The 27,650-nt window shown below is 52.5% G+C and overlaps 2 protein-coding genes across 8 annotated transcripts in view; one reads left to right on the top strand and one right to left on the bottom strand.

The window, feature by feature from the left end:
- The first annotated feature begins 4,590 nt into the window (after positions 1-4,590).
- On the top strand, positions 4,591-16,295 carry SLC51A (solute carrier family 51 member A). The gene is made up of 9 exons (XM_005311768.4): positions 4,591-5,057; positions 5,793-5,887; positions 6,259-6,413; positions 6,897-6,970; positions 8,796-8,954; positions 10,903-11,014; positions 11,311-11,457; positions 12,723-12,828; positions 15,863-16,295. Exons 1-9 carry the CDS (start codon positions 5,023-5,025, stop codon positions 15,997-15,999), a joined length of 1,020 nt encoding a protein of 339 aa, XP_005311825.2. The 5' UTR covers positions 4,591-5,022; the 3' UTR covers positions 16,000-16,295.
- An 836-nt stretch (positions 16,296-17,131) lies between these two features.
- The window catches only part of PCYT1A (phosphate cytidylyltransferase 1A, choline), a 28,838-nt gene continuing 18,319 nt past the window's right edge, over positions 17,132-27,650 (bottom strand). For 2 of the 7 annotated variants that reach the window (XM_042843903.2, XM_065557529.1), the window contains exons 4-9: positions 27,330-27,446; positions 25,526-25,677; positions 24,466-24,544; positions 23,027-23,169; positions 22,227-22,415; positions 17,132-17,906 (exon numbers count right to left, since the gene is read on the bottom strand). In XM_042843903.2, coding sequence (XP_042699837.2) covers positions 17,895-17,906; positions 22,227-22,415; positions 23,027-23,169; positions 24,466-24,544; positions 25,526-25,677; positions 27,330-27,446 — 692 coding nt within the window. In that variant the 3' untranslated portion in view covers positions 17,132-17,894. Of the gene's footprint in view, positions 17,907-18,892; positions 21,565-22,226; positions 22,416-23,026; positions 23,170-24,465; positions 24,545-25,525; positions 25,678-27,329; positions 27,447-27,650 lie in introns of those variants that run through there. The other 5 variants (XM_005311770.4, XM_065557527.1, XM_042843902.2 and 2 more) reach the window with 3 other exon arrangements.

Here is a 27,650-nt window from a genome sequence, read left to right as displayed (position 1 = left end):
GCTTCCAACCTGTGTTTTTTTTTTGTTTCTTTATCTGTTGCTTGCCTGCTTGTCTGGGCCCAATCCTGCTTTTTCCAATGAACCATTTTTGTGAGTGATATTGTGGTCATTTCACAATTTTGAAAGAAATGCTTAAGGAAAGGGCCCAGGAAGGGTGGGGGCTAGTTGAGGAGCCCACCCTCCTTGCTGAATTGGTAATGGAACACTAAAGAATCAGTTTCTGAGGCAGACAATGAAGGGGAACAGAACAAGGGGCATTTTATCCTTTTTACAATGAGAGGGGAGTATGAAGGGAGTTGGGATCGATCCGGGGTTGTTGTTTTTTTTGTCAGAGAACAGGGTGAAGGGGAGCGCTCAGTCTGGCGGTGGGAGAGGAGGCTTTTAATAAAGCTTTTAATTTATTATTTGAATATTTGAGAGAGGTGAGTTTTGATTTTGTCCACCTACGATTTGCCTCTTCCCACCACTGCATGAAACAATTAACCTCTCCTTTAGCCAATTTAGTTTTAGGCTGACCGAGTTTGTTTTTTTTAAGATGTCCACTCGGTCCTTGTTCCAAGGTTTTAACAGTGGCCACTGAGTTTTGGGATCTCCCTGAGTTAGCCTAGACCATTTTTCCAGAAATTTACAGGAGTCCGGACCCTTCCTAAAACTGAGCCGGCGTTCCTTTAGGGAACTGTCCCGACTTAGACGTCTGGTTACCAATACAGGAGGACTTTACACACACCAATCACACAAGAAGGAAATTCGGGTTCGTCAGAGCGATGCCCGGTGCAACACACAAAAGGAGCCCACAGGCTACTGACTCAATCGCCCTTGCTTTCACACCAAGGGTTTTACCCAAGGTGCGGTGCGGCTGCGATTGTGCAGATTTCACTCACTCAGACCGCGGGGACAGGAACCCCTTGGTCGGCCGATCCCCGGACGGAGATGGCACCCAGACTCAAACACTCCACAGGAGGACGGATAGACACAGACAGAACAGTCCTCAGTCCAGACAAAACACAGAAATAATTACCTGACCAGATTCCTGATGTCAGATCCCGGGATCCCTACCAGAACAGAGTGGGAACCAACAGGTTCGATGGCGTAGACCTCACTGTGGTCGTGCGCCCTTCCGTTCAGGAGGAGGACCGCTCGGGCCAAATGCCCAGGTGCCGGCTACCACGGTCGTCCTACAAAAACGGTCAGGAATCACACAGCCCCAGTGAAGACGGTTGCCATCTCGGTGGAACCTCCAAATTGTCAAATTTTTCAGAGTAGCAGCCGTGTTAGTCTGTATCCGCAAAAAGAAGAACAGGAGGACTTGTGGCACCTTAGAGACTAACAAATTTATTAGAGCATAAGCTTTCGTGGACTACAGCCCACTTCTTCGGATGCATATAGAATGGAACATATATTGAGGAGATATATATACACACAGACAGAGAGCATAAACAGGTGGGAGTTGTCTTACCACCTCTGAGAGGCCAATTAATTAAGAGAAAACAAACTTTTGAAGTGATAATCAAGCTAGCTCAGTACAGACAGTTAGATAACAAGTGTGAGAATACTTACAAGGGGAGATAGATTCAATGTTTGTAATGGCTCAGCCATTCCCAGTCTTTATTCAAACCGGAGTTGATTGTGTCTGCATCAACTCCGGTTTGAATAAAGACTGGGAATGGCTGAGCCATTACAAACATTGAATCTATCTCCCCTTGTAAGTATTCTCACACTTGTTATCTAACTGTCTGTACTGAGCTAGCTTGATTATCACTTCAAAAGTTTGTTTTCTCTTAATTAATTGGCCTCTCAGAGGTGGTAAGACAACTCCCACCTGTTTATGCTCTCTGTCTGTGTGTATATATATCTCCTCAATATATGTTCCATTCTATATGCATCCGAAGAAGTGGGCTGTAGTCCACGAAAGCTTATGCTCTAATAAATTTGTTAGTCTCTAAGGTGCCACAAGTCCTCCTGTTCTTCTTTTTGCAAATTGTCAAAGTTAGACTCAGGACTCATAGTTTGTCAGACCACTCTGTTTTATTAGCACAGCGCTCTGCTAATACATTCAGATAATGTGAGCCTCCATGCAAGATTCAAACAGTCTTATTTATACAGGTAAAAGGGTGCGAACTAAACAAAGGGACAGAGAGAGCAAAATTGTAAAATATGCATGGAGCATAATATGCATATCCTGCTTCCTTGTTAACTCTTATCGATCTAAGACTAATGCTTCACCAATTGCCCTTAAGTGGCAAGTTAAGCAGTTAATGTCTGCTTTCCTGCCCCCCTGGCTTGCAGCATTTCTCATTTCTACTAAAAGGTACATACAGCATTCTTTAATTCATTCTGTTTCTTTAATATAATTCATTTCACTTTCACACTTGGCAACCCTAGCTGTGACCTGTGGCTGCCACTGACCTGAACCAGCCTTTCTCCAACCAGAACTGTTTGTTTAACCCCAGGAGCAGAGCGCTTCGGAGAAAAGGGCTTTAATCCCACCCCGTGCACGGCTGTCACACCTGGCGCCCAATGTCCTCCTGCTGGGGTTCAGGGAGGCCAAAGTTTTCCAGGCCCGCTCGGCAGGTGCTGGGATCCCCACAAGTCTCCTCACTTCAAACGAAATCGATGGGAGTTGGAGGATGTGGCCAGCATCCTCCACTCCAAACCCTGCTCTCTCCTTGTGGGATTGTGGGGCACAGAAGTGATACGTAATTGTGATGGGGGGGCACATGACTGCCCCCCAGCCATCACCTCTAGAATGTTCGGGGGGAGCGGCGACGCCAGGCGGCCGGGGGCAGCCCGTGTGCATGGGGAGGCTCGGGGAGGGCGTGCCGTCTCCACCCCCGGCGGCTGGCGCACCGTAGATGCTGTTGCTAAATGGAAGGCAGGGTGAGCCCCGCAGCAGTGCGAGGGGAGCGGGTTCCCCGGGCAGAGCCCCTGCCGTAGGAGTGGGAGGGAGAGTAGCCTCTGGCCTGGGAATAGGGCCAGCCAGCATAGCCAGGGGTGGCACGGGCTGGCCAGTGGGGGTTGGACCAGCTGGGGTGGGTCAGGCCGGTTGGCACAACTGGGGCAGGCCGCAGGGGTTGGGGTCGGCCAGCACGGCTGGGGCCGGCCAGCCAGGGCTCCTCCAGTCGCGAGGGGGTGGGAGAGGCTCCAGCCATGGGGGTGGGGGGATGAGGGGAGCTATGGGGCAGGGCCTCAGGTGGAAGGGGCAGGGCCAGCAGGCTAGCCTCCCCGAAGGGGGGCGTTCACCCCCCCCCCCCCAGCAGGGAAGGAGAAGCAGTCCCATGTAGTGGGGTGGGGCAGAGTCTGCGTGGCCCCTCTGCATTAGCCGCTTTGGGACATTTAGCTGTTGCGATAGGGAAGGCAGAAATCCAGCTGGGCATGTGACACCCCCCGGCCCCCCACCCTGGCATTGCCTCAGTGTCTCAAACTCCCCCACGTCTTTTGATTCCCAGGCACCGACCCCACTCCACAGGGACCAGTTCACTTCCAGGGGAACCAGCCTGACAGGCCCAGTGAATCAAGGTGAAGGCTTGTGCGTTGTTCTCCAGCGGCTGAGTGGTGTGGGTAGGATCCACCGCCCGCCCCTTCCTGGGTGCGTCTCCTGCCAGCACTGCTCCGCGGGGAGCCTGGTTCACACACAATATTCATACGTCCTCCCTGGCAGTTCCAAGCTCATCCCCACGTGCCTACAGGCCGGGCCCCTACTCGGAGCTCGGCCCTGGTGCAAATCAGAGCGAAGCCAAGCCTGGGGGCTGGTTGGTTCCTACACCCCACACTGCAAAACTGCCCTGGGGCGGCGGCAAAACCCTGCTGCGGAGAGACCATGACGCGTCCCTGGGAGAAGGTTTCACCGGGACTTTGCTCAGCACCTGGGGAGGGGAAGCCAGCGGCCACTGGGAGCCCAGGCTGGTAGTTGTGATTCCATCGGTAGGACTGGACGTTAGAGACGGAAATGACCCACTCGCTGCGCTGGTCTGTTTCCTGGGGCCGGGCTGTTCCCTGGCCCGTTTGCTGGCAGTTTGTCCAGTCTAGTGTTAAATGTCCCAAGCAACAGGGCCGCTCCGGGGGAACTATTCACTCTCTGGACACTTGCCCATGTTTTCTCTTTCTTAATTCCACCCCACGGCAGCGAGTGCCCCCCCCCCCCCAGGCCTCTAATTAATCCCTTGCGCCCTGAGCTGCTGCTCAACCTGTTTCAGCCTGTTCTGCTCCTTTCGTTTTCCCTTCTCAGTTGCTCCCCCTTGACTCCCTCCCCTCCCCCCGGCTCTCCGCTGAACTCTCTCCACTTTGCCCAGCCCCACGGACCAGGCCCACATGGGCTCACCGCTGCGAAGCCCAGAGCTGAACTGCCCTGGTGCCCAGCCGGGTCACACGGCAAACTCCTGTCTGCTTTGCCCTCCACTGTCACCCCCAGGGCTCTCTGAATGACTGAGCAGGGGGGCCAGAGTTCACCCCACAAAACACACGCATGGCCATGCACCCAGGCACACTCCGCATTAACTCCACTTTCTCTGCGCTGGAATGCCGTCCCCTCCCTGCTGCGGATGCAAAGTCCCCCAGTCCCGGCTGGTTAGCACTGGCGGGCCCCAGGTCAATAACCTGGCAGCCGATAGCCGGGACAGCTCCTCTCTGCAGAGCGGGGATGAGCCACTTTCTCTTCCACTGAACCTCCTGACACATACGGAGAAGGCGGGGGAGGGAGGTTATTTGATGCGTGCAAACCAATTGACTGAGATTCGTGGTAACCCTTGAATTTGATCTGCTAGTTGGAGCGTCCGTGTCCTCAGACAAGCCGCAGCCGGTTACCTACGGGGGACGAGTCGTGCCTGCCGATCCCCCCCCCCCCCCGAGGGGGAGTTACAACTGTACGAGGCCCGGCGCGCTTGGCTGCAGGAGCCCTGCCCGCGAGCGCTGACCTTTGGGACTCTGCCCCTGCCTGCCAGACGCTGCTGGAGCCTCTCGCCAGCGAGCAGCAGGGCTTGCGGAGCGTGAACAGGAGCCAGCCGGATCGCCGGGGAAAGGGGCAGCATGGAGTCCTCGGCAGAGCTCGTACCCGACCCCAGGTAGGGGATGGCGAGGCTGTGGGCAGAGCAGCTCCTCGCTGGCGCAGCTGCCTGGTTCTGCACTGGTGGGGGGGGTGTGATGACTGTGTGAAGGATGAGGGTGAATTCCCCCCCCCCCCAACGCCCTCAGGAAATGTCCAGACACTTGGTGTCATTGTTTATAAGCCAGGGGCAGGTCCCCTCTGTCATGGATGGCTGAGTACCCGGCGAGGCAGGACGTGTCACCCCGCTCCTCCACGGGGGCTCCCCCAGGAGAGCTCCTTCCAGCACAGCTCTGGGGCGTTTAGCACTGGTCACCTCCTACCACGGGTCACAGGCCCCCCAGAAATGCCTAGCCAGGCCCCACGAGTGAAGGGTGATTAGTCATTGGGGCGCCTGCTCTAAGGGAACTGGGCTGAGACCTGCCACGCTCATTTCACAGGGGTCCCTGCGCAGCCGCTAGCCCCTGGTCGGTTGCTGTTGCCCTGGCTGGGGGGATTATGAATCAGGGCTGCCCATCGGGGGCTTTCCACCCAGGGAGGCCAGCAGTGCTCCCAGTGGCCATGGGACTTTGCAGGGGCCCAAGCTGCATGATTAGCCCGCATGTGGCTGGGCTGGGCGACTTTGGCCAATGACCCGTTGTGCAAGCTGGCCGAGAAGAGCTGGGGCCGCTTCGAACCCTCGGATCCCTCCCCACGGGCGGGGTTGGACCCCAGCCCCAGCACGGAGCTAACCGGGGGCCTGGTTTTCCTGCAGGATCCCACCTGAGCTGATCGAGCTGCTGATTAAGAATTTCAGCGTCCCCCTGGCCTGTGTCTCCCAGCCGCCCACCTCGCTGCAGCTGCTGAACCGTACGTGGGGGGCGCTGCCCCATGGGTGCGGGCAGGGCGGGGTGGGTGGGGAGCAGGAGTTAGACTGATCCGGGACTGAATATTGGCTGTGTCACAGAGCAACGCCGCTCTCCAGCCTGCCAGCTCCTGTGCTGGGCAGGGGGAAAGGGCTCCTGGCTGTGGGGCTGAGGGAGAGAGTGGAGAGGGGCAGGGACCCAGCCCAGAGGACAGGGGAGAAAAGGCAGAGGGAAGGCTGGGCAACCCTCACTCACCCTCCCTGGAGCGTGTTCCCATTTCATGCTAGAGGGCCCATGCCTGGATTTCCAGGGGGCTTTTGCACTGCATGGGAGAGACGGCCGTGAGGTCTCGCTCATCCCCTCCCTCCCCTGCAGAGCTGAACCCCGTCGAGCTCTCCATCCAGGCCCTCATGACCTTCCTGACGCTGGTGTCGGTCGCCATCTTCCTCGAGGAAGCCATCTACCTGTCAAAGAAGATCCGCTGCCAGGTGAAGATGAAAACCCTCATCTGGAGCAGCTCGGCCCCCACGGTGAGCCCCAGCCTTCGCTGTGTGGGAGGGGACCCCGGCGGGCGTGCGCAGCCAAGCTGTGGGATCCTGCTGTGCTGGTGGACAGCGTGGGCCGGGAGTGAGCGTTGGAGCTTTAGCACCGCTGGGGGGGGGAGGGGGCGGGGACCGTGCTGGGTTGGTTAATTACATCCACAGAGAGTGGATCCAGACTTTGGGGCACTGCAGATATCCTAGGGGGGTCTGGGATCATGACGGGGCTCTGAGCTCCCCCATGCTGCGGGGGTGACGAGATGCCGAGACCACTCTAGAGCCAGGGACCAATTCAAAATCCAGCTCCACAGAGCGTGGATTGTAAACGGTCCGGCCCGTGGAGCGCCAGCGTTCTGCTGTGGGCCCATCTGTGCCATCCACTCACCCGCCCACCCCAGGGCCTGCGGGGGAACCGGTCTGGAGCATGCCCGGCTCCCTCCCGTTCACACTGGGCCTGCCCCCCTTCTTCTCCAGATGGTCTCCGTGTTCTGTTGCTTTGGGCTCTGGATCCCACGCTCCATGATGGTGGTGGAGATGGCTATTGGCATGTGAGTATTGCTAACGCCCTGGGGAGCTCAGACTGATCCGGCTGCTTCTCACCTAGCCAGAGGCAGATTAAGATTTATTAGGGCCCTGGGCACAAAGAACATTTGCCCCCTCCATGAAAAACACGGCTGTATCAAACTGTATTAATACGACGACTCCATGCAGTGTTTACACACGGCCTTACTAATGAAGCAATTGCCATCCCGGTTCCTTATGCCTATATAAACTGCTCAATTTTTCCACACAGAAAATGAATCTAGCTCGATATTATCCATCCCATCCCACTGCTAACCTGGACAACCCCCATGTTACAAGAATCAGTTGTTCACAGACTAACAAGCGGTTCTTTCATCTCCCCCAATTTTCTTAAAGGCGAGCATTATGCATTTCCCCCACCTATTGATCGTGTTATCGTTCAGTTTTTCTGCTGTCTGAAAGACAACAGGCACCATTCCAGAAAGTAACAATTAAAAGAAATAATCCGAACCGGTAAAATTACTCTGGTATTCAGAACTGTAAGTTTCAGTCAATGGTGAGAACTGGTTTAAAGCAAGGTTTGCAATTGATCACTTCAGCTATGAAGAAATGCTGAAAGAATCGGATGGGTACCATGTGACTCATGGCTTTCTGCCAAAGGCAGTTCAGGTCAAACCATGAGCAAGGTGACATTTTACCAATTAGCTGAAATAGTTAGTCCTAAAACTTAATCAGAAACTAGCGGGTACGTATACATTAAATCACACTTTGCAGAATAGGCCAGGTTCTGATTAGCCAGAGCACACAACAGCATGTTCGGTCATTACTAAGCCAATGAGAATATAGTTTGTCCAATAATCCCAGAGAGAGGGCATATTCATCGCTCCCTTCTCCCAATGCCTCCTCATCGGTGTAACGGAGGGAAATAAGTCACTGGAACTGAAGGGCCTCACAAGATACATTTCTCCCATTTCTATAACTATCTGGGTTTGTCCAGCCCAGCTTGGCTTTGGCATTCCCATAGCAACAATGACCATTAGCCTAGGACAGCAGTTGATTCCACTGGCCATCTTTGTGAAGTGAATTTGGGTGGGCCACCATTCGTTTGGGAAGTTCATAGTTGAGTGAGTTGGGGCTGGAATCTGGGGCCCAGTGTAAACAGAGCCACATCAGTTCATGCTGCGGGAGGGGGAAACACAAAGAGCTTAAACATACAGTCGGGGGTAAACAGCACTGTGTCTTCCATCCACTGCCAAAGTGGAAGAATTGTACTATGGAAGGCCTCATATCAGCTGAGCAGGGGGTGAATAATGCCCTATCACAATGGACATGGCAAGAACCCACACTGAGATCCCAAGGCCGCGAACCACATGCACGGGGAGGTGGGATCCACAAAGGTCTCCGGTGGGGGTAAACAAGGCTACATCATGACATATTAGGGTAGGGGCAGCCAAAGGTCTCGAAACCATGGATGGAGGCATGAAAAACCCAGCCAAAGCCTCCATCTCACCATATATTTTGCAATCACCAAAAGACACAGGAAAAAACTGGAAGGGGAGGAGAGAGAACAGGTCCCGCCGGGGGGAGAGAAGTGATTGAATATTGAGGAGAGCCAAGGAAGAGGCCACGGGGGGTGCGCGCGCCCGCAGAGCAGTGGATGCAGCTGCTAAATCCTGCTGCCCAAGCCGCATGAGATTTTTTTCTGGAAGTCGCCAAATGGGCCAGGGCCCCTGGGCGCCCGTGTGTTAATCTGCCCCTGCGCCTCGCAGGAGGGCGGCGGGGGCAAGGGACTCCGTGCCGCGGTGTTTGTACCTCCCCGGGCTGAATTCTCTCTGCCTGTGCTGCCCCCAGGTACTTCAGTATGTGCTTCTACCTGCTCATGCTGATCATGGTGGAAGGCTTCGGCGGGAAGGAGGCCCTGCTCAAAGCACTGAGGGACACGCCCATGGTGATCAGCACCGGCCCCTGCTGCTGCTGCTGCCCCTGCTGCCCGCGCATCACCATGACCAAGTAAGGCTGCCGGTGGGGGCCATGGGGCACTACCCAGGGACAGCAGTGGCTGGGAGGAATGCTGGTTCCTTAGCCCCTCCCTTTAGGAGAAGCCAGATACTGGGCAGTGCAGCTTCCCCCAAGATGTGCATTGACTCCCATAACTCCCTCTGACGGTGCCCGGCCAGATGCCCGGGCGCGGCTGAGCTCTGCTTGCGCAGCACCCTGTGGAGGGAAGGAGCGACACTTGGCTTCAATCCACCTCTGTGCTCCTGGGAACGTTGGTTTGACCCTGGTGCAACCCAGAGCAGCCCCAAGGCTGCTCCGCAGGGCACGCAGGGAATTAGCCACAGCCGCGCATAGCCAGACTGCAGGGGCTGCCTGGCTATGCCCCCTTCTGCCCTGCTCACCCACTGCTCACTCTGACACAAACAAAGGCAGCAGCTCTCTGGCAGCCTGGGAACCCCCTTACAGCAGGGGTATCACCGGGGCCAGAGCCAGCCAACGTGCAGCCAAGGCCAGCAGGGACCACTGTGCCCATCTAGTCCAACCCCCTGTATAACGCAGGCCCGAGACCTGCCCCCCAAATGTCAGTGATGGGGAACCTCCCCCAACATGGGTAAATGTACCAGGGTCTCCAGTGCTGGCACTTTTTAAATCTAGGTTGGGTGTTTTCCTAAAAGATCCGCTGGAGGAATTCTTTGGGGAAGCTCTCTCGCCTGCGCTATACAGGAGATCAGACAGCGGTTCTCAAGCCGTGCGTGGCCCAGTCAGCGCACAGCTGCGGCTCATGCGACATCCTCAGGGCCATACAGGCAATAGATATAGTGAGCAGCTGCAGCCCTCGTAACCCATCGAGAGCTGCATCCGTGGCCCGCAGGGGTAGATAGGTTGAGAAGCACTGGCCTAGATGCTCACAATAGGCTCTGGTGGCCTTGGCATGGACGACTGTAGACATTGTTCCAAAATGGTTATTGTCTCTCACCCTTAACAACGGGCACCTTGTTCCCAGGCTGAATTTTTCTAGCTTTGCCTGGCAGGCATAGGGTGGTGGTGGACTTCTCTCCACCAGCCTGAGCAGCTCATTAGCCAATCTTTGTTCCCCATGTAGATCCGTGGAGAGTGGGGGTGGGGGGTAGCCAAACGTACTGGCCCTCTGAGCCACATACCACAATATTCAGAAGCGCGAGAGCTGGGGCCCGCCTGGCGGAGCTCCAGCCCCACGGGAGGTGCCTGGCGGGGCTTGGGGCTTCAGCCCCGCTTCTACTACAGGCCCAAGTCCCGGCAGGTATGCTCCACAGGGCTCAAGCCCTGAGACCCCCCTCCCTGCTGGGCAGAAAACCCTCCCCCACCATGCTACAAGGCTCTTCCCCCACCCCCCCCACTCGGGTAAGTGGAGAATGGGGGGGCTGCCCCTCCTGCTTGGGAGGAGCCCCCCCCAAACATCTGCATCATCCTCCCTCCTACTCTCCTTTGCCGTGAGACCTACAACAAGCTTGACCAATGAGGCTGCTGGTGTGCTGAGCCAGTCTTGGCTAATTGTTTCCTTCTACTCCCCCCGTCTGTCTGGATCCAGCCATCGTCTCGTCTTACGCGGAACCGGTCAGCGCTCGGGGGCTGGGGCTGGCTTTTTGTTTGGCGTTTGTCCAGCACCTCACACCAGGGGGCAGGGTCTATGCCTGGGGCTCCCAGGGGCTACCACAAGCCAAGCGAAAGACGCAGGACGATTTACAGATCAGGCCAGGTCTCTGTCCACTGTGCGTGGCCAGCGGCAGGGAAGGGCTGTACTAGAAATCCCCATGAATTGCACGAGGCAGTTTTGGGGTCTGGCTCGCAGTCTCGTTATAGCCCGTTCTGCAGGCCTAGCAGTGGCCTGAGGGCAAGGCAGGGTGGCAGGCGGTGGAAGGCTGGCTAAAAAGCAGATGGTCTCCGGCACAGTCACTGACGTCTCGCTCTGTTGCCATCGTAGGAGAAAACTCAAACTCTTTCTTCTGGGCACTTTCCAATTCGCCTTCTTCAAGACAGCCTGTGTCTTTGTTGGGCTGGCCCTGGCTGCAGATGGAAACTACGATCCGGCTGATGTAAGTCAGAACCCTTCACCCATCGAAGGCAGAGGGGTTAGGTACCGATTTAGCCCCACCTCTGACTCTGGGCCATTGTCCCCGCAGTAGCAGGGGGACTGCTTCCCTGGCTGTGCGGTGGGAGGGGAAGGCGAGAGCAACTTGTGGGGATGCCTGTCTTGCTCGGATTCTCCAGCTCTCCCCGGTGCCCATAGGTATCTGGGCAGCACCTCTGTGCCCCACCCTGGACACTGCTCCGCTCTCCTACTGTGGCCTGGGAATCACAGCCCTGCTTCCTTTTCTCCCGTCCCCCGCAGATCTCCGCTGCGAGCGTGGCACTCTGGATCAACACCTGCCTCGGCTTCTCCACCATCTTCGCTCTGTGGGCCCTTGGGATCATGTTTCGCCAGGCCAGGCTGCACTTGGCAGAGCAGAACATGGGCGCCAAGTTCGTTTGTTTCCAGGTAACACTGCTCAGGGTGGTGAGCGATGGTTAGCGTTTTCCTGGCCATTGGCCTTTGCACCTGTAAACTGGGTTCTTCAAAACTCCACTCGGTCCACATGCGCCGCATACCACGTTCTGCCTGGCTGATACCCCTCCACCCAGAGCGGGCTGCCTTTCTATTCCCCTGTCTTGAAACTGCCTCGTCCTCGAGGGGCTTCAGGTGTGGAATGAGCAACAGGACCAGCTCAGTGCCTAAAACCAACCCTGGTTTCCCACAAGTACCCCTGTCCTATGCGGTGAGTGAGCAGCAGCAGTACATAGGAGGGTGGATCAAGACAGATCAGGATTCCAGCACCCGCTAGGATACCTGGCATTGAAATGGCAGACACAGAAGGGGAAATTATTTTAAAATGGAGAAATTGATATAAAAAAAACAGGGGGGGGGGAGGAGGGCAAGAATTGTGGACCAAGGAGAAAAGAGGAAGAAGATCCTATGAAGTCAGCCCCGAAAGAGAGGATACTGTGTTACTCCCAAGTTACGGCAGGATCGGTGATGGGCTCGTCTTTAGACTTAACTGGTCACCGTGGTTGGAATATAGTTATTGACGAAACCCAAAGCTGGGCTGTGTAACCCCTGTACAGTTCCAGACACAGTTCATCTCCTGCTATGGGAATGCATGGAGTACTCCCAGGAAAGAATGTAGCTGCTTTAAGTAACAGGAAAGTGGACAAACATTAAAAAACCTCTACCCCTGTTTTGAAAGCTATAGAGCAGGGTAACAGGGCAGTGGCACGAACGGCTGAGGAATATGGTAGGTGGTGACAGACCCAGCGGATGAGTCTCTGTCATAAAGCAGCAGTAAGGCTGCTCAGGGGACGGGTATTCAAAGCCAAGCTGGAGTTTGCTGCAGGGGCCTAGGGAGGCCAACTGTAGGGAAGAAAGTGACTAGCCCCTAGAATGAGAAAGTATCAGGGGGGAGCCGTGTTCAGCTGGTCTGTAAAAAGCAACAGAGAGTCCTGTGACACCTTATAGACTAACAGATGTATTGGAGCGTAAGTTTTCGTGGGTGAATACCCACTTCGTCAGACGTATTCACCCACGAAAGCTTATGCTCCAATACATCTGTTAGTCTTAAAGGTGCCCCAGGACTCTCTGTTGCTTTTTATAGAATGAGAACGTTATCGCTAAGGAAGGGGGTAGGCCTTGGATACACCAACACGGCACCTGTTAGGCGTCCCCCAGTTTGCAGTCAGCTCTCTCATCCCCACTTCTTCCGGTTGCAGGTGCTCCTCATCCTGACTGCGCTACAGCCCTCCATCCTGAGCATCCTGGCAAGCAGCGGGCAGATCGCCTGCGCCCCGCCCTTGTCCTCCAAGACGAGGTCACAGTGTGAGTAGCAAGAGGCTCTGGCCTGGGTTAATTTAAGGACGAAAACTGGCCAAGGATCGAAGTCAGCCTCTCTCTCCCTAGCACAGAGGGGCAGGAATATTTTCACAAATATTTTTTTTTTCTTTTGAAAGAAAAAGGAGCAGCTCTTTTTATTGCACTCCCTGAGGGAAAGTACAACTGCCTTCTCTGCATCTCCACCAGGGGCTCCAGCAAATTCAGGGGCCCAGGGGCCCAGCTCCACCAATGCTCAGGGATGGGTCCCTCCCCCAGCCTTGCCTGCTGTCCCCACGCGCCTCCCCTGAGCGTCCCTGGCTCTGCCTGCCGTCCCCGTGCGCCTCCCCCGAGCGTCCCTGCCTGCCCTAGGCAGCGGGCGGCTGCCCCTGCAGCTCTGCACCGTGCTCCATCGCTGGCCGCTGCCGGCTGACTGCTGCACCGGTGGAGGGAGGAGGCGCAGCGGCATGGCAGCTCCCGCCCCCAGCAGGCAACTCCAAGGGGGCTTATCCTGTCTGGACCTCCTGAGCAGCAGCCTGGGGCTTGGGTGAGTGTCGTGCCAGGGCAGAGGGGGGCCCCCTGCCCTGGAGCTCATTGCTGCCGGTGGGGAGAGGGCTGGGGAGAGTCCTCCTCTCTGGCCCCAGCCCCAGGGCAGCCTGCCTGCCGCACCCCAAAATTTGAACTCCAACCCTGGCCCAGCCCCACGCCAGAGCCCTCATTCCCTAACCCTGCCCTGAGCCCCCTCCCCCACCCCAAACCTCTCATCCCTAATCCCACCCCAGAGCCTGCACCACCAGTCAGAGCCCTCACCACCCCTGCACTCCAACCCTCTGCGCCAGCCCTGAGCCCCCCCTCCTGCACTGTGAACCCCTCATCCCCATTCTTTGCTTCGGAGTTCGCATTTCTCTCTTTTCTTTATAAGTGGTTCTTAGGGGTGCATTGCTGTGGGCGCTAGACTGTCTGACTTGTAGGCATTGTCTGCACTGGGTTATTCGACACCAACATAGCTGCATTTGTGCAAGCCCCTAGTGTAGACAATCCATGCCCAATTAACCATGACTTGTGCTGGCAGCGTTTATTATAGTGTGAAACCCCAGTGTGGACAAGCCCCGAGTAAGGTGACAACTCCACTTTATCTAAAAAAAAAAAAAATAGTTTTCTAATAACAAACCCTTAAAACCCACAGAAAAATGTCCCCCTTGTTATTCTTTTAAATTCCATTGAAAACACTCGTTTTACAGCAAGGACAAATTTCCATCAAGTGTTTGCAACCCCAATGTTACAACACTGAGAACGTGGAAGCACTTTAATTGATTTTCATTGTCCAAGATAAGAGATGCACAGACTGTGAGAGAGCCATAAATAGGTACAGAAACACTTGTTAACAATATCTGGCTTTCAGGCTGGCCTTGTCCCCAATAATAGTTTCGCATTTACCTCCCTGTCCACCTTAATGAAGATTTACCCTTTTAGATTCCTTTCAGCTTGGTTACTAGGCTGAAATATTTGCATAATGGTTAAAACAACAAACCCAGTTAAATCAGCGTACAACCCCAGCAGTAATGCTCCCCACAGCCATGCCAGTAATCCAGTTCTGCCTGCTCTCCAGCCTGGGAGAGGAAAGGAATGTTTTACCCTTCATCCCCTGCCACACCCCAGAGCCCTCACCCCCAACACTGATCCCCCTCCTGCACTGTGAACCCCTCATCCTGGGCCCCACCCCGCAACCCTCTGCCAGAGCCCCTCCCACACCCCAAAACCCTCATCCTCAGCCTCACCCGAGCCCACACCCCCAGCCAGAGCCCTCACCCCCCGCACCCCAACCCTGATCCCCCTCCTGCACCATGAACCCCTCATCCCGGGCCCCACCCTGCATCCCTCACTCCCCAACCCTCCCACACCTCAAGCCTCTCATCCCCTGCCCCACCCAAGTTTACACCCCCAGTCAGAGCCCTCATCCTCCACACCTCAACCCTCTGCCCTATCCTGAGCCTCCTCCCACACTCCAACCCCCTCAGCCCCACACCATTAATTTTGTGTAACCATCATCATCAACAATGGATACATTCTTAATAGAATTACCCAGAGAAAAAGAAAAGAACAAAAAGGGCAATTCATCAAGTGATGGCCTGAGTCCGAGACACAGCTCGCAAACTGAAGTTATACAAAAGAAAGATGCGGCAAATCTAAAAGATAAGAAAAGCAGTTTTCATGAATCTTGGCTATCAAGAGTCCAATAACGAATTAGACAGAGCTTTCTGCTTTTGAGGATTACTGATCCAAGAGTACTGGGTTGTTTCCACATTCAAAAGAGTATTATTAAAGTTGATATTCTTAGTTAAATAATTTTTTCTTAAGATAGCGATATTGTGCAATATCGGAAAACTTAAAAGCGTACTGTTTCCGGTCCATTTTTACATTGTTTTAAAATATATATATCCGCTTACAAGGCAGGTGTGTGTGGGGGTGGAGGGCAGGACTTGGACCCGTTGTGGGCCCCTCCAAAACTTATACCAACCTGCCACCCCTGATCTCCGCTGCAGCAAGACAGCTGGAATTTTCAAGGCCGTGAAGCAGCAGGAGACTAGGAGCATCGACACGTTTGCTCACCCATGAAAAACAGCCTGTGTTGAAGTGGAAACTGTCAATTTAGTCAATCCAGCTGCTGCTGTATTTTTGTTTCCAGGCCAGCGTCTCTTCAGCACTCTTGTAACAGCGCAGTGACCGCATGGTCTGCATGACTAGTCCCTCACCAAGGCAGGGGCCAAGGCAGAACTAGGCCTTACTCACTAGCTAGACCTAGGCACTGTTCACTTGCATGGAAGTGAAATTCTGCTGCTCTGAAGAGCAAATTAATTGTTCACCCAGAGGGAAATATCAGCCCCCGTTTGGTAACTGCTGGGAGCTAGTGAATCCTGATTTCCCCTTCCCCTCGTAACATACTTCTTTAACCGACTGTACCGTTCTGGCTGGGGAGCGACTGGGGAAGAACGGTAACGACAGACACGCCAACTAACCCCGCTCTTTCACGGTTTGTTTTCAGACATGAGCATGCAGTTGCTTATCCTGGAGACCTTCATCATCACGGTGGTGACTAGGATGTACTACAGAAAACAGGACGACAAGGCAGGATACCAACCTTTCAGCCCGCCGGATGGGGACATTGAAAGCAAAGCCTAGACAGGAAGGAGCGGTGACCGGAAAGGAGCGGACAGCAGAGCCATGGCATAAGAAGTTCCTCCCACGTTGCCAAAACACGTCCCCTCTGCAATTTCACAGGGAGAGAATATTTCCCTAGGTAGCTGTTTGACGCTTCATTTGGCAAGTGACATATAGGAGGGAAACAATTTGCATCCAGAGGGGTCTGAAATCCAAAGGATACGAACCACAGTTTCTGTAAACCAGGGGCCTAATCTGTGACGTGCCTAGCACCGCTCAGGTGCTGTCTAAATACAGAATAAAAATCGATCCAGGCACTTAGACTGGGCTCATTGCTGTTGGAACGAACGCGGCTACTCCATTTCATTTAAACAGCCCTTTGAGGGGAAAAAGTGGGGGCTAAAACTCTGCCTACTCTGGGCTCAAAGAGCCGAGGGCTTGGCTACACTTCCATTGGTTTAGACGAATGGGGATATTCCAACACCAGGGTGCACGAATGAGTCTATGGACTTACGCAGTCAGGGGAAGGGTGAAAAACCAGGCCCCTTTATACAAAACTAGTGGCCCCAGCTGCTGGCTTTAATTATGGAATCATCAGCACTGCTCATCCAGAGGCCCCAACAGCCTTCACAAAGAGGGGTATTAGTATTCCAGTTACACACATGGGAAAAGCAAACCCTCAGATGGGCTAAGTGAGGCGTCTAAGGTCACAATGGTGGAACAGAGAACCCAGGCATCCTGACTCCTAGAGAGGTCTATTTTCCACTGGACGCTGCTGCCACTTTTCTGACTGCAGATCAAACGTGGCACAGCCTGCATGTCCCCTCTGCTTTGGCAGAACAGAATCAGCTGCCAGGCTGGAATTAAAGAAAGAAAAAATGGCCCAGCACTAGCAGAGCTGTAGAATACAGTCTGACGTAAGAAACCGGTAAAGGAAAGCGGCTTTAACCAGCGCTATACAGGGCACGTTTGGTCAGTAGCTCAGTGCTAGTTTCGCACGGGGAAGGGGAATTGGTGGAAAATCTGTTAAGAAAGGCGATGACTTCAAGAGTTCTACCGTGGACCACCTTTCCAATAAGGGACGGCAGATCAAGGGAGATTAAAAGCACTCCAATTAAGAAAAAAGAAAATATCGGGCACAGTTTGACAAGGGTTGGGTAAAATGACTTTGCATTTATTTGGCTAAACATAAAAACCAAAACCCAACTCCGAACAAGCCAGTAACGCGCGTGCGCGCACACACACAGAGAAACCAATACAGTTAACATTGATTGAGAAGAGACATCCCGAGGCACCCTAGTGAGAGGAGCAATGCACCACACCGGTGTGTGTCAAGTACAACAGCACCCCGTCCTGCTAAGATAACAAAACTCATGTGACTCCCATCTCGGTGCCCTAGAGTGTCACCCAGCTTGGGATAGCATTGATGGAAAGCCCCACTTTCCCCCTAGCAATCTGAACCACTGCACCCTTTAGCTCAATTTGTATGCCAGCATAAAACCTTATCCCGCAGCGTTTTCCTAACAAGGTAAGTGATGTTTCAGTGAATGGAAAAACTAAAAGAAAATCTGGAATTTAAAACGAATTCCAAAAACCACATTGTTCCATTTATTTGATTTGAAAAAATCTACGCATTGATCTCGTCCCAAGAAGAAACAAAACAGAACAACTGTTCTGGTCGAGCTTTACGCAAGTGGCAGCATTTTAGATGAGTTACAAAACTGTCCAGTTTTACACCGTTGGTTACACTCTTGTGACAGACAACGTATTGCTGAGAACATTCTCCTTCTCTTTCTCTATATGGCTTTCTAGGAGTCAAACAGCAGCCAAGGTGAACACGTGCTCCATGCACCTGACCACGTGCAATGTACAAACGAAGAGTTGAAAAGACAGGTTCTGTCCCCTCGCTGGACAAGCTACACCCCATTCTGTATAGGAAAGGAAGGCAGGGAATCTGAACACCGTTAAAAGTCACAAGAAACAACCCCTACCTGGGGGGGGGGGGGGTCTGCATACAGGCTTCCTGCACAAGGTCCCCACCCCAGCATGTTCCATATATATTGTTACAAAAAGAGGAGGGAAAGAATATGTTAGAAGCATTAACTGCACTAGCACATGCTTCGCGTTACAGATGGACCCTAATCACACCTTCTACAGTGGGCCAGGTTTTAAATGATTTTGTTAGAAAGTTTTATGGGGTTAAACTCTTTAACAGACATGTTCCACTTCCCCTCCAGAAGCCCGAATAACTTTCTTCTGAAGCCCCAACTCACGTGCTGTTGAACGTCACTATCACAGCTTCAGAGTCCAATCAGTCGCACCAGTAGTGCTGCTCATGCCCAGCCTTTGCCTGCTACGGTCTTCTGCTTCACTCCACTGCCGCCCTTCCTGTCCCACGTGGAAAGGCATTTGCAATGGCTTGCCTTCAAAGCCAACCGCCGTACGCATGAGGTCAGAGATCGCTCGAAGCCGCATCTCATACGGTTTTGCAGAAATTGACCCATATGGATCTAGTGGTACCAGGTTCCATTTAATGCGGCAAATTCTCCCTGGAGATCGATCTCGTAGTGGGGGAGAAACACAAACTTCTCCCATTCCTCTACGTTGCCACTGCCTCAGTATTCTAACCAGCCCCGTCCGACACGCATGAACAGCTGTTCCAATGTGTAGGTGAGGCTCAGTAGAGACGCACGGAATGAAACAGTCAAGTGATTATGATGAGGTAACACCCTGGGAAGCCCAGCCTGCCCCTCACCAATCATCAGAGGGAACTTTGCTATGCCAAGGGTACATTACACTGTGCAGATGGATTTCTGGCACTCAGCTACGTGCAGCAACAGACATGAAGTGTGCCAGACGGTGGGCTCCAGGCAATGATGCCGTCTCTCTAAAAGCCATGATAAAAACACACTGATTTGGGATTGGAGAGTCCACTTTAATTTGCAAAGTGCAAGGAGGAAGCAGGGATGGTTAGGTACAAGAAACAACTTTGATATTCCTAGTTACAGGCAAACAACATGCCCTGGCTGCACAAGTGACCCCACCCCATGCAGAGACCATGGAGTGTCTTCCCTGTGCAGGATTTAGGAGTGATTGGACACCGTAAATACTGTTATCATCCAAAGCTATAGAATACTGTTCACACCCTGTGTTTAATGTGACTGTCGGCGCCCTGTGCTGCCCTGCCTAAAGTATGCGATCAGGTGAGGAAATAGACTTAAGTATCTGCCGAAGGAGGGTGTGTCTACAGATACGTGAGCAGGAGAGTTACAGATATCTGCCACCACTCAGATGCCGAGAAATTAAGCATCGTTTGCATCTCACCATTTTGGTGCCACCTCAGAACAACGCAAGTGCTCCCCCTACAGCTGCTAAAACCCTCCCAGAGCCATGGCCATCCCTGCTGGGAGGAATCACTCACACTGGCATACTGGGAAACTAAAGCTTTCCTTCCCCTTTGCCAGCTCTGGCCTCTCGGGAAATATAGGAGTGGGGGAAGAATCAGTTTGACCAAGCCTGGTGGAGGACGAGAGTCTATGCCAAGCCCCAAAGGTGGCGTTTCACAGAACAGCTGACAGAACTTTGAGGAAGTAGCGGCCCCTTTTACGTACAGGGTGGTCACGTTCGATAGCTGCGTATCACTGCGTAGGATGGCTCTGGCATCTGCCTTTTAGTCTCCACAGAATCATTGTTTCCCTGGATTGTACGTCGTGGGTTTTAACACCCGCAGACTTTGCCCACGCGATTCTTAATCTGACCTCGCTGTCTGTTTGCAACATTCAAGGAAGCGCTTTCTAAACAGGAGATGGCAAGGCGAGCTCGGGCACCAAAGCAACGTTGGGAGTTTCACGGCTGTAGATACGGCAGCTCCACCCCCTGGATGCTGGCTTCCAGGATAGAGTGCGTTCCAACAAGACCCGCAACCTGCCTGCCCAGAGGACTTCCCTTGGGCATGCGCTGTGCAGGGACTCAATGTTTGACGCTGTGCTACAGCTCTTATCAAGGGGCACTTAAAGCGCAATATAAACATTACATAGTTAATAGCAAAGCGTCATTGGACCACAATTTCAAATGAACAGGGGTTATCGGTTAAAATTAAAAACAGTGGCAGTTTCCTTTTATGCTATTTCTGCGCCCTCAAGAAACAGCTAACGGACAGAGGTACCTGCATTTAATGCACAAATGATTTGACACCTATGTGAGAACAAACCCCAGCATCTATCCACCTGCACATCAAAACGGACAGCGAATTGGCCACGGACATTCTGAACAGCTCTCTTAGCAGGGTCTTCACCTCCCCGATAGGAGAGAGGTCACAGCTCTCCATCCCTTAGCGCACAATAATGTAAACCAATACGGACCCGGGCAAAGCAAAGCACCCAGCGTGGACATTTGGACAGACAGTAATATGTGTGGCACACCAGAGACTGGGGGGAGGTGCGAAGGCAGGGAGAGGACCTTTCTGAAGGAGCAGGCATATTTGTTATTGCCCAGCTGAGCGTACGTGCACACAAACACACAACGCACGTCTGGAAAGAAGGGGTGATACTCTTCCCTCAAACAGCAGCTGATGGGCAAAATGAGGTTCTTAGCCTGAGATTTAGCGATGCTCCTAGATGCCCGCATGGCAGATAGAATGTTCTAAGACGGCCTTTTCCTTGCCGAGTCAGGTATAGAGTTGTATCCGCTGTGCAGGTTTACCAGACTTTACAGAACGGCGCGTGACCCATTCTACGCTGGTGTGGCTTCTCAGACGGCGGATTTCCCACACAGGAGACACAAGGCAGCTTTCCACTATGAAACATTGGGAACCTCCGCTAAAAGAAGCAAGGTCAAGACACAGGGAGCTGGGTAGGTTCTTACTGGTTCCAGTACAGTACGGATGTCTCTTTAGAATTAAAAAATAGCTCCTCTACACTACCGCTTCCTGTGCTGTCTCAAGTTCGCACCATTTGAGGACCCGGCATGTCCATCATTCAAGAGGTTCAGCAGCGATGGCGAATCCTGCCTTGGGGCAATAAAAGGCTGCAGTGGGTCAAAGCAGCAGACAGACAAAAGCGTCTGATTAACTGTTCTCCCCATGCCCACCTGTCTGGCTGAGGTTTCACAGGGCAAAGGCTTCAGTGCCACTCTCTTTAAAATATTTAAAAAAAAAAAATAAAACCCTCTTTTCTCTTGGAAACCATCGGAACGTAAACAATAAAAAGGGGCTGGGGATAGGGAGAACGTTAGACTGTGCTTCCCAGACAGTAGCCCTTGCGCAGAGCAGATGGTGCCTCTTGGAGGGTCGTCAGCCGCCACGTTACCATTGCTCTCGCGTTTCAAGTTCCCCGTGGGTTAGGAGCTGGAATTCGGCAATCAGCGATTCAGTGTCCACGGCTAGTCCTCCTCATCCTCGCTGATGTCATAGGCGACGGCGGATTGGTTCCTGGAGAGGTTGGCCGGCGAGGAAGGAGGGGTCTTGGTGGAGAAGGGCCAGCGGAAGGAGGGAGAGGGGGAGCGCTCATGCGTCGGGCTGCTGCTTGGGCTCTGTTTTGGGCTGATAGCCTGCAACATCCGGCCTTTGCCCTCCTTCAGCATGTGTTTCTAGCGAGGGGAGGGAAACAGGAGGGAGATTAACCACGTGGCCGGTGGCACGTTCGAAGGCGATGGGAATGGGTGCTGGTGCCCAGCACTCGCGGCATTTATGGCTGCGCTGGCCAATCACCATCCCATGCTGCGAGACGAACCCTATGGAAAAACCTCCACTTGCATGGGCACCAACGTAGCTGTCGTTGGACAGGCTCGGTGTCAGGTCAGCACACAGCTGTAGGGGGCTGGGTAACAGAACCGGGAGCAATTTCACCACTAGGCGCTAAGTTCAGATCCATGGCTGAAAGTTACCACCCTCCCACGGCTACTTGGTGACGTGTGTAAAACAAGTTGGAGACGTCAGTCCAACTCTCGGGGAATCGGCGTGCTGAATACAAACCCACCGTGGCAGCCATGGGGGTCATCTCAGACAGGCCAAGGATAAGTGATCCTTGAAGACTGAGCTACTTTGGCCTCTAACAGGGCCCCCCTTAGCACATGGCTGATGGAGATGGTCTGGGAGGGAAGCCGGCACTGTGCTGTGGTTAGCTAGAGGACTTCCCTCTGCAGGGCTAGCACAACAGCATCTCCCAGAAGCATTAAAGTTTCCCAGGACGCTTCCTGAAATCCCCCTCCCACCCTGTTTTTATTCCCCATCTCCAGGGTGAACTTGTTACCAGTGCTCCTTCCGGTCCAAACATCTCCAGGAAGTTGCCGATGAATTCCCGGGATTTCTCCTCCCATTTTTGAATGAGGTCAATACTCTTTTCCTCCACTTTCTGGACAAACTCCTTCGATTTCTCCTCCACGTCCTTTACCCTCTTTTTCACCTTGTCCACACGTTCCTGCAGGTGATATTTCTTCTCCTGCAGAAGCAAACAACGCAGGGGGAAGGATTAGGACATTGAGCACTTAGATTTTCACCTGTCCCACAGGTAATTACTCTTACTTTTTTAGGATTTAAAGAGGTGAAGATAATTTGCTGGTAATAATATAAGCAAACAGCACTGGCTCTATTGGTGAGCTGCCCAAGGCTCCTGGACACACACTAGTAGCTACGGCTGGGAATGGATGATGTTTCAATCAAAAACACAAAACGACACTCTGCAACCTGCATCTGCCATGTTCACAGCCCAGTACGCAACCAGGAGCTGGTCTGAGGCGGTCACATGGCTGGCTGGCGGAAACAGACAATTTCACAGAAAGATTTTGATTGTCCCTTTGTTGGCGTTGAGTCTTCTGTGCAGAATTTCAAGGGGGAAAATGAGCTGACAAGATCCCATGACAGCGTAAAAAGCAAATACTGGCGCAGTGCATGTGACCGGTTAGCCCTGCGGATTTATTACTACCGATTTGTATTGCAGCCACTCCCCGAGGCCTGGGTCGGGATCAGGCTCCCGCTGTGCTCGGTGCTGCACACGCGGTAAGAGACAGTCCCTGCCCGGGTGGATTTACAGTCTAACGCATCGAGACTCACGTTTATGAAGCTGACGTTCAGCTCCTTGGCAGTGTATCCCCTCTGCAGGTTCCGTCGGGCATAGACATCATAGTCTCGTACAATCCGGGTGATGATATCTGATGTGGAGATCCCTTCGGTCCTCTGAGTTGGTGCAAACATGCCTGAGAGCAGGGGGATAAAACCCAGGACAGGTGTAGGTCAGATGGAAGTGAGGAGCTGTTACTGACTCTCAATATGCAGGCTGGGGTATTTCACAGGCTCTTAAAGATCATACCCTACTACTATACTATACTATATACTCTCTCTCTCTTTCTCTCTCCCCCAGCCCCCAATTGGCCTTGTTCTATATTTTGACCCTTAAACTGTCCAGTTCTGGTGTCCACAATTCACGAAGAATAGTCAAAAACTGGAGAGGGTTCAGAGAAGAGCCACGAGAAGGATTAAAGGATTGGAAAGTATACCTTATAGTGAGGGACTGAAGGAGCTCAAGCTACGTAACTTATCAAAGAGCAAGTTCAGGGGCGATTTAATCAGTCTAAGTACACCTCTATCCTGATATAAAGTGACCTGATAGAACACGAATTCAGATATAACACGGTAAAGCAGTGCTCCGAGGGGGTGGGGCTGTGCACTCCAGCGGATCAAAGCAAGTTCGATACAATGCGGTTTCACCTATAACGCGGTAAGATTTTTTGGCTCCCGAGGACAGCGTTATATTGAGGTAGAGGTGTACCTACATGGGGAACAGAAATTTGACTGTAGATGGCTCTTCAGTCTAGCAGACAAGATCCAATGGCTGGAAGTTGAAGCTAGAGAGGGACAGACTAGAAATAAAGTGCATTTTTTTTTTTTTTAAACAGTGAGAGGAATTAACCACTGGAACAGTTCATCAAGGAGTGTGGGGGATTTTCCATCCCCGGCAATTTTTAAATCAAGATGGGATGTTTTTCTAAAAGATCTGCTCTTGTTCAACCACAGCGACTGGACTTGACGTAGGAATTAATTCAGGGGAGTCCTCTGGGGATACAACTGTGGGTCACTTATTTTGCTAGCTATTAGATAACAAGCATGCAGTCGTTACCTAAAGGATAGGTCAGAAAAGAGCAGATCCATCGTACCAGGACTAATGAACTAAGAGTGACCAGGGTATTAGAGGTGCTGGATTAGCAGCGTTTGAGACCCAGGGCTTCTGTTTATTCCATGCATCACAGGAACAGCCCTGCCAATGTGGTTCAAGCCTGGTGTGGAAGAATCAATCTTTTAGGCACTCAGATCCCATGGCAAAGGGAGCAGTAAAAGACCCTGGACAGAAGTGAGATCAGTCTCCCTAGACACTAAATCCTTGCCAAGATGGACAGTAACCAGAACAACATTTTTGCTATAACCCCTGCCTCAAGACCCACCAGCTAGTGCTAGATGGTAAAGGTTACAGGTCACCACCATGACTTATGCCTCACCTGCTTCTTTTATGTGTTTATAAACATCGTCACTCCCAGCAGAAGAATATGGGATGTCATCATGGGCAACAAAATCAATCTGGGGGTTGAAGAAAAGAGTTAGAATAAATCTTTCCTTGAATCCACAGAAGGTACCTTTTGATGTAATGACCACGTAATTACTCACTGCTCAGCACCTGTGTACAGGTACAGGGCTAGCAAAGCAACGAGGAATGTCAATGGGGTTTGCTTTCGAAACAAGGTTAACCCTCCACAGCCCAGCCCTCCTGAACAACCCTAGACAAGCCTGCGAGTGCATGCCAAGGAGGAAGACAACTGGGGTAAGAAGCAAACGGCAGTTTCAAGTTTCAAACAGTGTCATAAACTGAGCGAACTGTTGGGCCTTGAGCAGCAGCCTGTGCCAGCAGAGGGTAATATTTGATGTCCAGAGGAAGGCGAGAAAGCTCCTCAGTGCATCTGGCCGCAAATGCCTTCCTGACCCCTGCAGCAAATAAGCACGTGTCCTGAAGCAGGAGATTTGTTTCACCTTCTCTCAGTCTACACAACCACAAGTGTTACTACTGGCAATAAAACTTCCAGCCCCTTTTTAAAGCCAACCATGGTATTTGCCTCTCCAAACTCCTGCTAGTGGAACTTCACCCACGGGCTTGTTACTGTTTTGCATTTATCTGCCACTAACTTTGAGTGACGCCTTGTTCTCATGTTAGGGAACAGAAAAAAGGAGACCTCACTATGACTGACGCGCCATGGATCTGGCCTCCTCAGATTTTGACAGTACCGGCCCTTACAGGCTCGCTCTGCCCAGGCCCCTAACCGCCTTAGAAACAAACAAACATGGCCCGTTATACCAACTCACTGCACACTCTAGGATGTGTAACAGAAGAGGGTTGGGTTGCTCTAACACCGACCACGCTGGTACGAATGACCAGAGGGAAATACAGCAGTTATTCGGAATCCTGTACTGCAGGTGTGCGACAGGAGCATGGTCGTTACAAGCGCACACGCAGCACAGTCGCCTGATTGTCTGAAAGCCCCTGGCAGCTCTACTGCTGCGTCTTACCTGGTGCTCTGCCAGGAACTCCGGGGTGAGGGTCCATGGTGCGTTTCTCACCACTTCATCCACGTAGCGACAGTGCTGCACCGCATCGTAACGCTCGCTTTCGTTCATCACCGTGAAGCCTTTGAGGTTATGGGTCAGCTCGTCGCTGCAGACTGCGGACACGGGCACAGAGCAAAGGTGAGTTCTGTTAGTCTTCTGAATACCCCCTCCACTACCGGACTCCACCGTCTGCCCCGTGCGGCACGAGAGAACTCTGTGCCAAGACCCTGGCAGATCTTCCACGCTAAGCGGGCTCAGCAGATACAGCTCAAGCGTCACAAGAGGTGTTGGCGATTCAGAAGAGAACCCAGCGTTCAACGCCCAGTCTACAGCTCTAACCAGTAAGGCAAGGGTTCGCAAACTTAGAATCATAGAATGTCAGGGTGGAAGGGACCTCAGGAGGTCATCTAGTCCAACCCCCTGCTTCGCGACTCTCTTTTGAGAACAAAAATTATTACACGACCCCAGGAGGGTGGACCAAAGCCTGAGCCTGCCCAAGCCCCGTTGCTCCAGGAGGGGGAGCCAAAGCTGAAGCCCAAGGGCTTCAGCCACAGGTGGGGGGCCTGTAACCAGCCCTGGGTGGTGGGTCTCAGAAGCCCTCGGGCTTTGGCCCTGGGCCCCAGTAAGTCTAATGCCAGCCCTGGCGACCCCATTAAAATGGCGTCCCGACCCACAGTTTGAGAACCGCTGCAGTAAAGCATAGGTGTGAAAGGCTTGGAGGTGGAGGGGAGAAGAGAGAGCGTTACGGAGGCGAGGAAGCCTCTCAAATCAATTCCATTGATTTCCACACACTGTGAAGAATACAGCATTATTATGCGAAATTGGTCAGTTGACTGGCCGGTAACCCTTCACCCCAGGCTCTTAAAGGCTCTGGAACTCATGCTGCTTGTAGAAAGAAATGATGAATACAGAAAAGTCAACTTTCCTTCCAAAGCTTTGGGCATCAGTACTGGGAGCACAGGGCAGCTCTATGGACCGCCACTAGGTGGGGCACAGAATTGCCTCATTTACACAGGGGCCGACTCGGGTCCAGAACCCTGACACCTAGCAAAGAAACATCAGAACCAAACAGGTTTCCAAATTTAGAAACGAAGCCAAAACCCATCTGAACAAATCAAACTAGAATAGAATGGGTTCATAGCAAATCATCCAATTAGTCCAATTACCAGGCTGATTAAACCACGTGAAATAAAATCAGCAATGCTTTAGTAACTCTATGTAAGAATTTGGGAAGCCCAAAAGTCAACAGGCCAATCTCAATCGATATATTGCCGCTCCAGCCAAACCGCTGATATAGGGAGAGTGAAATCACTCCCAGCTTGAAGCTCATGTTGAGACGACGCATACAGAGGGACAGTTTCTTATTCTTCAACTGCTCCTGTTCTCCAGACGGATGCTCAGAATGTCCCTTTATATTTTGGCACTCAATGCTTTGAACAGCATTTCTTGACGCACAAAATTTAGATCAAAGGTTAGACTAACTCGGTCAGAACAGAAAGTAGTTCCCACCTTTAAAAAAAATAAATAAAAAAAAAATCAATTCTGGAGTTCCATTTTTATAGACAGGCCCATTTGCACTGTATCCAGTTCAATACTGAAGAGGACGAGATTACAACGTGGCTGCCCTTTGAGCTGCAACAAGGGCCAGGCACAGCGTAAGACGCTAAGGGTTGCAGAGTGCAAAGGAAACTATAGGTTGCAATCGTACCTTTGGCAAGGTAAACTATTCCTGTAAGGCTGCCAAAGTCAAGAGACCTCTCCTTACCTCCCACAATGAGATATGTGTTCGGGAAGAGGTTCTTTGCCTGCATCAAGGCCCGGGCATGTCCAGAGTGAAATAAGTCAAATATCCCATCAGCGTAAACCCTGACTGGTCGATCCACTGAACACAAAAACAAACAGACGTTATTCACGGAGAGCCACTCCTGGGGAAAGCATTTGCTGGCTGCGCCTCACCTGGGGGGTTTGAAGACCTAGTGAGCCTGGGGTTGCTTGTGGGAGGAATTTGGTTGTACGTGTTGCTATAGAAACAATCGTCAGAATGTGGAGCTGTAGCCAGAAAAGGTTTGAGAAGGGAAATTGCTGG

The sequence above is a fragment of the Chrysemys picta genome, chromosome 9 (genome assembly GCF_011386835.1).
Source record: "Chrysemys picta bellii isolate R12L10 chromosome 9, ASM1138683v2, whole genome shotgun sequence".
Lineage (NCBI taxonomy): Eukaryota > Metazoa > Chordata > Testudines > Emydidae > Chrysemys > Chrysemys picta.
The sequence above is the reverse complement of the archived record's forward strand: the minus strand, read 5'-3'. Positions and strand labels throughout refer to the sequence as shown.

Bases quoted from the DNA above. Each gene is read 5' to 3' on its own strand.
- SLC51A (XM_005311768.4), top strand. From the start codon at position 5,023: ATGGAGTCCTCGGCAGAGCTCGTACCCGACCCCAG. The intron at 5,888-6,258 runs GTACGTGGGGGG...CCTCCCCTGCAG, and splicing joins CTCGCTGCAGCTGCTGAACC to AGCTGAACCCCGTCGAGCTC. The intron at 6,971-8,795 runs GTGAGTATTGCT...TGCTGCCCCCAG, and splicing joins GTGGAGATGGCTATTGGCAT to GTACTTCAGTATGTGCTTCT.